The following is a 9,375-nucleotide window of genomic DNA, read 5'->3' on the forward strand; positions in this document are numbered from 1 at the left end:
AACACAGTGCAGGACTGGAAGTGTCCCAGTCCCAGGGCAGCTAACTTTACCGGTAATGATGTTACGCTTGATGCAGTTTGTTTTTAGCAGTGAAAGCTAACTGCTCGCCACCGCCAGTGTTAACTGTAACCAAATGTAAAGCTAGCTGCTAACGTCAGATAGAGTGTACCCGAACATAATATCTGTTCTATTCAAGCTTTTAGTTGTCGCTGTTTTGTTGGGCAGGCCATGTATTAACACTTATCTTTACGTAACCTGAAGTGCTTTGCGTTAAGTGCACATACGTTACACAATTTTAAAATCATTTTAGGTATTCTACAAATCTACATCAACCAAATTCTCAGTGAAAACTTGATCTCACTTTAGCACATTAACGTTAAAGTCAGTCCAAACCGTTCTGGCCACAGGGTAGTGTTACATTGTGAGTGTAGTGATCTCGTAGTAGTAAACATAATGTTATAAATAAATAATAATAATGATAATGATAATAAGGGTGAGTGGTGGGTTATGTTAACTTCCTTTAAACCCACTTTTAGATTTGTGAAATGTTTATTTTCCTTTAAAAACCGAAAAAGGGCAATTTCACTTCATCAGAGCAGGTCCAGATTAAAAACCACTTCACTTAGACTTGTCAAATATGGACTAGATTAACAAGGACACTCTAGACAATTGAAAACATGAATTCCAGATTTGACAAGTATTGGTTTTTGATGTGGACCTGCTCTGATGTGACCTGGATGAGAAAGAAAAATAGTGAAATAGAACGTCTTTCTTTTTTCACAAAGTAAGTGAAAGCTTTATAAATATGAAACTGTCCATTATCTTTCATTTTTATGTTCTCATATCAAATATGAGGTATTGAAAAGTTCTTCTGAGCTATTAATTAGTTCCAGCAAGAATACAGGTACAGTAAGTGAACATAATATGTAAGTCAATGTATGAATGATTTTAATTCATTTACTGTGTGGTGTGTTAGGAAAATGAGTGAGCTGGAGGATGTCAGCCATCACATTCATGACAAAATATCATCCATTCAACGGATGCTGGACCTGTCAGTGGCAGGTATGATGTAGTGATTAACATGACCAAAAAAATCTAACAGTCCTGATTTTCCACATATTGAACCATCTTCTGATGTTTGCCCTGTGAGGTAAGTACATGCTTTCATGGTTTCATCAAGGGATATTGCTGCTGTATTATAGAGCACTGTAGGTCAATGTGGCAAGCAACTAAAATAATGTGTGTGTGTGTGTGTGTGTGTGTGTGTGTGTTTGTGTGTATGCAAGAAGAGATAGAAATGATGGTACTTAAGCTCACAATTATCTGTCTTGTCTGACTCAAGTTGATAATACAATTTAATGGAATGGAATAGAAGTGGAAAATAATATTAGTGTTAAAGTATGTTTGTGGCTGATTTAGGAAGGGAATATATTTAATATTTAAACTAATAATAGATCAAAATCCTTGTTGTTGCTAATCGCTGACATACTCCAGGCTGTGATAACCCCAACCATCACCCCCACCAAAAAAAAAATGTTAACCCATAGCATTTAGTCCATGGAGAATAATAATGTTGTGTGTGGACTGTGGGGTTCCATAGACTTGTAGAATCAATGCTCTTTATGTCATTTACCAGAAGGCATCAGACATGGATTTACATTCTCCTGAATATTGGACACTGCATGTAGGAGATGACTATCACTTCCTGTGTCAACTATGGGGTTCTTTAAAACATGCAATTTATTAATAGAGGCATTACTGATTGATAATCAATATTGCTTGAGATAATATATGTTGTTGTGCATTTAAAGAGAAGTTTCCTGTGATTGTGTGTACATACTGTAACAACAGTTTGGTGATGGTGTCAGTGCCCCAATTTAAACCTTTTAGTGTTAATATCTCTTATAACATCCTTGGATGAACACCACTTCTTGAAACAATATATTTACTATATATTTATATATATTAACTATATATATGTTTACTGGTTATTGGCTCATGACTTCATTGTGTGGTACCCCCTTATTAATACATATTAAGCACTTTCCAATAATTATCTTTGCTAATAAACAAATCTGCTCCTAACTGAGTGTAACACAGGATTATTTTTGTTGGAGTGTGTGAGCCTCTACTGTAACTAGAGATGATCCCTCATCAACTAACACAAACTGAGAGCTCAGATGATATACACACATTTTCAGCCTGTCCTTCTTGTCACAGTTCACTGGACTGTTGTGGCTCAAACAGCTAATGTAGTAGCTACAAAGTCAGTTTTTAGACATTTTACACATCATGCATTAACAGTAACACTGCACAGCCCTACATTAGAGAAGACTGTGTTCTTTTTCTTTATTTTCACTGTTTTCTTTTATCTCTCTGCACATCTAGAGGTTCCACAAAATAAGATGAAGAAACTTGGACAAGAACTCTTTGCACTTGAGAAGCTTGTCGGTGAGTTTGAAAAGTGTATTGGTCATCAGAAAGACCAACTAAAGCAACTGAAGGTAAGCTGAACCCCAGAAGTTTGTTCAGTTGATGTTCATGTAGTCAGTGTATCTATGCTGTTACTCTACAGTAATATTAATCTTTATTTATATAGCGGCCGCCAAATCACAACAAAAGTCATCAAGGCACTTTACACATAGAGCAGGTCTAAACTGTACTCTTGAATGGATTTAAACAGACCTTAATTTAATGTAGTGCAGACATGTTAATGTGCAGACACAATTAATTACATGCTTTTTTTTGATTTGTAGTCATTGTTTTATAAATGAGAACCAGACCTGTGTGTGTGTGTGTGTGTGTGTGTGTGTGTGTGTGTGTGTGTGTGTGTGTGTGTGTGTGTGTGTGTGTGTGTGTGTGTGTGTGTGTGTGTGTGTGTGTGTGTGTGTGCAGCATGCATCAAATATACCTGCTTTTGCTTGGTATCACTTAGTGATGAACCTCATTTGTTCATGTCTCAGGAGCTTGAAGAGTCATTCCAAAAAGATATGGAGGATGTCCAGCACCTTAAAGACAACATACCTGCACACATGCCCATGAAGAAAGACTCAGCAAAGTGAGTAAACCATACGTTGCTTTATTTTCAATTCAAATTTATTTGTATAGCATCAAATCACAACAAAGGTTATCTGAAGTCACTTTTCACATAGAGCAGGTCTAGACCGTACTCTTTAATTTAACATCCAACATTGCTCCACATGAGGAGCACTTGGCAGCAGCAGCAAATAAAAACTCCCCTTTAACAGGAAGAAGACTCAAGTAGATATGGACTTTAGGTGGGCTACCATCTGGTTGATAGAGAAGAAGGAGACACTGAAAGGCACTGAAAGTAACAACAATGATGATAATAATAGAAGTATGACTAATGATAATAATAATACCAGCATGGAGGACATGATCACAGGGAACACACATCTGACTAGGTATCCAGCTAGGTGGTCCCTGGCTCTGATCCACAGGAACCTGTGAGACCAGAATGAACAATAACTCTGGGGAAGAAGTTAAATTAGTGAATGTATTAATGGTACATTAATGAGCAGATAGATAGAGAAGCTCAGTGCATCATGGGAAGTCTAGGAGCTGCCTGGCCGGCCCTTACTATAAACTTTATCAAAAAGGAAAGTTTTAAGCCTGTCACATCACAAATGATGAACACTGGCATTAAAAGTGAGTCTTACAAGTAAAACATGAGGTTCATATAAGCTGTTATATCAGTGTAATGTGAGCTGGATCCTACTCTAACTTTATGGATGCTGTGAATAACATATGTCATTATCAGATGTATTGAAAAAAGAAACAAGTAATAATATTGTATTGATAAGAATGAAAACTATGTAAAGATAAGATGCTGGCTCATAGTCTCTGCCTGGCTCTTTTTCATTGTTTTAGAAAGTCTCCGAGCCTAAAATCCTCTGCCAGTGACTGCACTGAATGACTGCCTGATGTTTCATGTTTAATCTTCATGTCATGTCTCAGTGGAAAAGAACCTGTAGTAAAGCAGAACGAAGCAGCAGACGTACAACCCCCCCAGCCAGAAAATGTCAAAAAGACCAACAAGAACTATGTCAGAGAGATGGAGTTCATCACTGTGCCAGAGTTTGAGAGCATCCCTCAGTAAGTAATATCCAACATATGTGATCAATGAGCATGTTCATGATGTGTTTGGTTTTTTTATACATGGTGATCTACATAAGACAAAAGGACACATGAAGAGAGTAAGATGATTATCAATAAAAACAAACTGCATGTATCATTCCTAGGAATTTCCAATTATCCATCCCAATAATGAATGGATTTCCCACAGCCCAACGTGTCTTAATTTGTCCAAGCAACAGTCCTAAACATAATCAGATATAGGTGGTAACCAGTCAAAAGCAGCACATCATCATTTTAGGAATCTGCATATGAGGAATGTTTGTCTCTTTGCCACAAACCATGAATCAATTATTCAAATTGTTGCCGATTCATTTTTCCGCCATTAACTTCATTGACTAATTGAGTTGTTGTTGCAGCTCTAAATTGAACCAATTCTTATTATTAGTATTAGTTATTTATATTTGTTATTTATACGAGCCTTCGATTCCTGCAATCATTCCTCAGAAAATTGTATGTTGAAAAGAGAAGCCAGCTTTTAGAGTTATACCAGGTTCACACTAGATGATTGTAGGCCTGATTTTCCACTTCGCCAACAGCTGTTGTAGATCACCAACAAAAGCTCCAGATCAGAGGCAGATCAGTGCTCAGTCACTATGTGTGAACTGTTCAAAATAAGCAACCAAAGACTCTCTGATAGGTCAACATATTTAGCCTGCGTGTTATTTTTTCTGGGCGTCTAAGTCCTGTAGTGTGAACAATGTGCTATGGCAGATGGCAGTGATGTGGTACAGCCAATAAGAGCGCAAGATGAAGGGTGAGGGGAAACCTCGGGGAGGAGTTGTAACACCTTCAACACAACAACATCAACAAGCATAGCTATAAGAACAGTTCCACAGTGTGCCCAGAAGAGGAATGAAGGAAACTTGAGTTAAATGTTGGCAGGAGCAGCAATGCCTGTCTCATGCATGTTACCATGTCATGTTCAGTGTTTCTTCACGTGTGTGTTTTTGTGATAAAAATGGACTTTGGAGACAGACCAGATCTTGTGAACAATTCTTGTATTGATCTCCTATCGCCCATCAGTCATATAGTATGCAAACCACAATCACTGTGAACAGTGCAGTGATGTGACCAATGTGCTCAGCATTAACTCATCACCACACTTTTCAAGAATTCGAGTGTTGCTCTCGCCTATTTGTAGACATCATGATGTTACAATTATTTTATTATATTTGTTACATTTTTACTACAATTGGATTGATTTATTGTTCTTTAATCTTTTTTATTGATGCTCTTCTATTTTTTTCCTGTCCACTTTGCTGCAGCAAGACTGCAAGTTTCACAAAACTTTGAGATTGGCTTTCACATGAGGAATAGCACATATTATCAGTGATATTTAGTACGTGATATATAGTCTGCAGCTCTACATGTAGGTTTTCTTTGGGTTATTTTGTATTGCTAAGAGACACATTGTTATTGTAGCCCAGCCTCATGTTGGTATCTAAACACTGAATGTTCTGTCCCTGTCAGGTATATGAAAGGACGGGTATCATATGATCAACTGAATGCAGCAGTGCAGAGCATCAACATAGCTGTCACAGCCAAATACAAGATCCTCCGTCAGTCTGTGAAGACTCTCAGCAACCATTCACGCAAGCTCTACCAGCGCTTTAAGGAACAAGAGACAAAAGATACTAAAGGTATGCTGACACACACAAGTTTGTCTCCTACAGCTCTGATGTGGTTACTGCATGTGGAAGATGATGATCAGTGGGTTAGAATGATGCAACTTCATCAGATGCTCAGTGCTACATTCTTTACAGGATGTACTGACTAGAATGAACTCTGTGTGCTTAGCTATTACAATATGGATTATCATAGTAGTTGTGGTGAGTTAAAACATAAAGCTTTTGTTTATGTTCAATATCAAACACATTTCAAGTCTGTTTCAAAACATCACTCACATATAGGGAAGGGTATAACTACTGACTTCATTCTAATTCACTAGATCCCAATCTGATTCTAGTTGTGATTCAATTTGATTAGATTCATTTTGATTTCAGTTACAGTTCTTATAGGCCAGGCTATAAGAAGCCCAGGCTATAAGAACTGGATAAACATAGTGTAAGGATTTTCTTAAGTGCAGAGGGTGTGATGCTATGAATTTCTTTGACCTAATAATGTTATCAAAACACATCTTTTGTGTAGAAGCAAGAGTCAGTGTGAATAATTCAATGACAAACACTAGTTTGGTGTAATGTCTGCTTTTAGTCAGGATTCTGTTTTAATGTTAAAGACTCTGCACTGATGTTACTCCTCACCACACTGTAAGAAGTGCACTCTCCACACTGCTGATGTATGGATATTCCCAGTTTGTTGTGTCCTTACGTTCAGAGTAGAAGTCAAACAAGACTTAAGAGTAGAGTGTGATGAAGAGCAGTAATGCTGGAAACGTCATCTCAGTCAAGTCAATTCTAAGTGGACATTGGAGGCCTGCAGTGTGTGAGCTGTTTCTTTGTTGTTCTGTTCACTTTCAGAGTAGCCTGCAGTCTAATGTTAAAGTGCTAAACTGTTGTGCAAGCTGTAGGATGTCGATAATTTCCCACACCAGCTCCTGCCATGTTTTTAGACTAACAGGGTAAATGCTTGATGCATCCATAAGAAAAGATCACGAGATTTTAGGAGTCAATATCAGGTCATTGAAATAAACATAGGTTAGAATCGGCCCTGCTAACATGCTCTATGTAATTGAAAAAGCTTTTGACTGTTGTAATCATTCTTCTTCTTCATACTGGATGTATCTCTCAATGTAAATGTAAATGGAGTCCTCATTCAAGTATTTTGCAAGCCTGTACACATGTACAGTTTTACTGCTTGAAGGCAATCCTTTTCATATACTCTGTAATAAGGATCGACCAATAATCGGCATAGCCGATAATATCGGCCGATATTCGGCATTTTTATGATAATCGGCATCAGCCGTTTTTTCCACCGATAACCGATAAACGCGCTCCTTTGGCTCTTATGCAGCCATCTCTCTCTGCCTGAAGTCACCACTCTTGGCTGTGTAACAATGTCCCGCCTACAGCGCCCACTGATTGGCTGCACGGCACAAGTGACAGCCAATCAACACTGAAGCTTCTAGATGCAGCGCCAGAGAGAGGAGAGGAGAGGACTGCTCCGTGAAGCAGCAGTGTGCTGTTTGAAGGCAAGGCAACAGAAAATGTCGAAGTTGCAATAAAAATACTCTGGTGAAGTTTTAAAGACACCACAACCTTTATTATGATCAGTTTCAATGAAAAAATTCGGACCTACCTGCCTGCCTATATTCACATCAAGTGCGACACGATTTTGCAAATAGCTTAAATGATTACGCTTCTAAAAATAAATTGCACCACGGCAACAAAAAAAAAGGAAAAAAAGAATGATCAAGTGAACATGACCTGGAGCTCCTTTATTTAATAAAAAGAAGACATAGCAACATATGGGTACAGCAAGTAGCCTACAGAGCTGAACCTGTTGAACACTTTTTGTTTTTATATAATAAAATAATTGCTTGAACCATTTCAACCAAGATCAGAGTTTGTGTTATTCTACAAAAGTTTAAGGTCTTTTTATCACAGATTTTCACAGTGTACAAAAACAAACAAACAGTATACTGTATTCAGTCTAATCCCAAGTGTGTTATTCTAAATTTTGACACCAACATTTTTTTTATTGCAAATTAATATCGGTTCTAAATATCGGTTGTCGGTTTCCTCAATTACTAATAATCGGTATCGGTATCAGCCCTTAAAAAAACATATCGGTCCATCCCTAGTCTGTAACAACCTAAAAAGCTCCTTCAGTGAGCGACTTGTGATGCCTCAGTGTTTTAGAAGGTCTTTTGTTCCAACAGCAGTCAGATTTTTTAATGAATGCTTTTAGTTGTTCTGATTAAATACTGTAGATCATGTTTCTAATGTGTTTTATTTATTTATTTACTTATGTGTGTATGAGCTGCTTAGTGGCAAATGAGTTTCCCCTCTATGGGATTAATACAGTTTTCTAATCTAAACTAATCTGTACCTCCCTCTGCTGCAGCTCAGTGAACATACTAGATAAACAATCAGGGATTTGGTATATTGACTAACTTTGAAGAAGCCACTTGATTTAGCTGGAAAGCTGCTGGAGAGTCATATAGCTTCAGCTGTACCTGAAGTATTTTTGCACAGATGCATAAACATACAGTATACAGACATGATGTGTAAATAAAGAAAACACTGCTACAGGTCATCCTCTACTAAACAAACTACACAACACAAAAGTTTCCAGTTTCCAAAGAACACTAATAATTATTAAAAGGCTAACACTGTCACACTGGAGTGATGCAATTAGAACATTCAATCTAAAATAAATATTAGTACATTTTCCACCATGTAATATGTCAATAAGACTGATATGATGTGTATATAAACTGAAGCACTGGTCTCACTGCTGTGTTGAATGTGTTTCAGGTCAGTATTTTGTGGTAGACGATGACTTTCGTGAGTTCACTCAGATGAAGGTGGACAAGCGATTTCAGGGGATTTTGAACATGCTGCGTCACTGCCAGCGCCTACGAGAATTACGAGGAGGAGGCCTCACTCGATATATGTTGTTATGAAAAAACAACCTGTCACATATTTCTGCTTTTTTGTTGTTGATGCTTTTTTAATTGTTAGAGTTTTTGAATGTACACATTCCTGATTTACTACACATACAATACTACACATGGCTTTGTTTTGACTCATCACATTAGTTAGTTATAATAACCAGTATTTCAATTAGGTTAGTGGCCTCATTCATTCTTCAATCCATCCACCACTGATCCTTCAGGTTAGAGGGTCATGAGGGTCATGAGGGTCAGGCTGGGCAATAGCAACAGGCAGGGCACACATTGGGCAGGCTGACAACCAATCACACATTCCTCAAAATCACAGTGGCATTGTCTTCCTTGACATTTTAAATGTGTTTGGATATATGCTTCCACTATCCACCTGTGTGCAGATCTGTTTATGTGATGTTATGTATATATGTATGTATGTATGTATATGTATATGTGATTAAAGAAACTAAATTGAAAAGAAATGTATTGATTTAATCCCTTGAAAGCTGAATTATGACTATAGCCAATATTGAAGGATGCATATTTACTTATGAGAATTATGTTGACAACATGAGATACAGTGGTTGGGATATTATTGAAATAGTTACTGGGTTTTATTCCAGAAAGCAGGTTTAACAAGCTAACTCTGA

General features: G+C 37.4%; 1 protein-coding gene across 1 annotated transcript; it reads left to right on the forward strand.

The window, feature by feature from the left end:
- The first annotated feature begins 980 nt into the window (after positions 1-980).
- On the forward strand, positions 981-8,932 carry ska1 (spindle and kinetochore associated complex subunit 1). Its single transcript, XM_053319362.1, has 6 exons — positions 981-1,062; positions 2,389-2,504; positions 2,964-3,058; positions 3,979-4,116; positions 5,629-5,798; positions 8,595-8,932. Exons 1-6 carry the CDS (start codon positions 981-983, stop codon positions 8,741-8,743), a joined length of 750 nt encoding a protein of 249 aa, XP_053175337.1. The 3' UTR covers positions 8,744-8,932.
- The last annotated feature ends 443 nt before the right edge of the window (positions 8,933-9,375 follow it).

The sequence above is a fragment of the Scomber japonicus genome, chromosome 5 (genome assembly GCF_027409825.1).
Source record: "Scomber japonicus isolate fScoJap1 chromosome 5, fScoJap1.pri, whole genome shotgun sequence".
In the NCBI taxonomy this organism is placed as follows: Eukaryota; Metazoa; Chordata; class Actinopteri; order Scombriformes; family Scombridae; genus Scomber; species Scomber japonicus.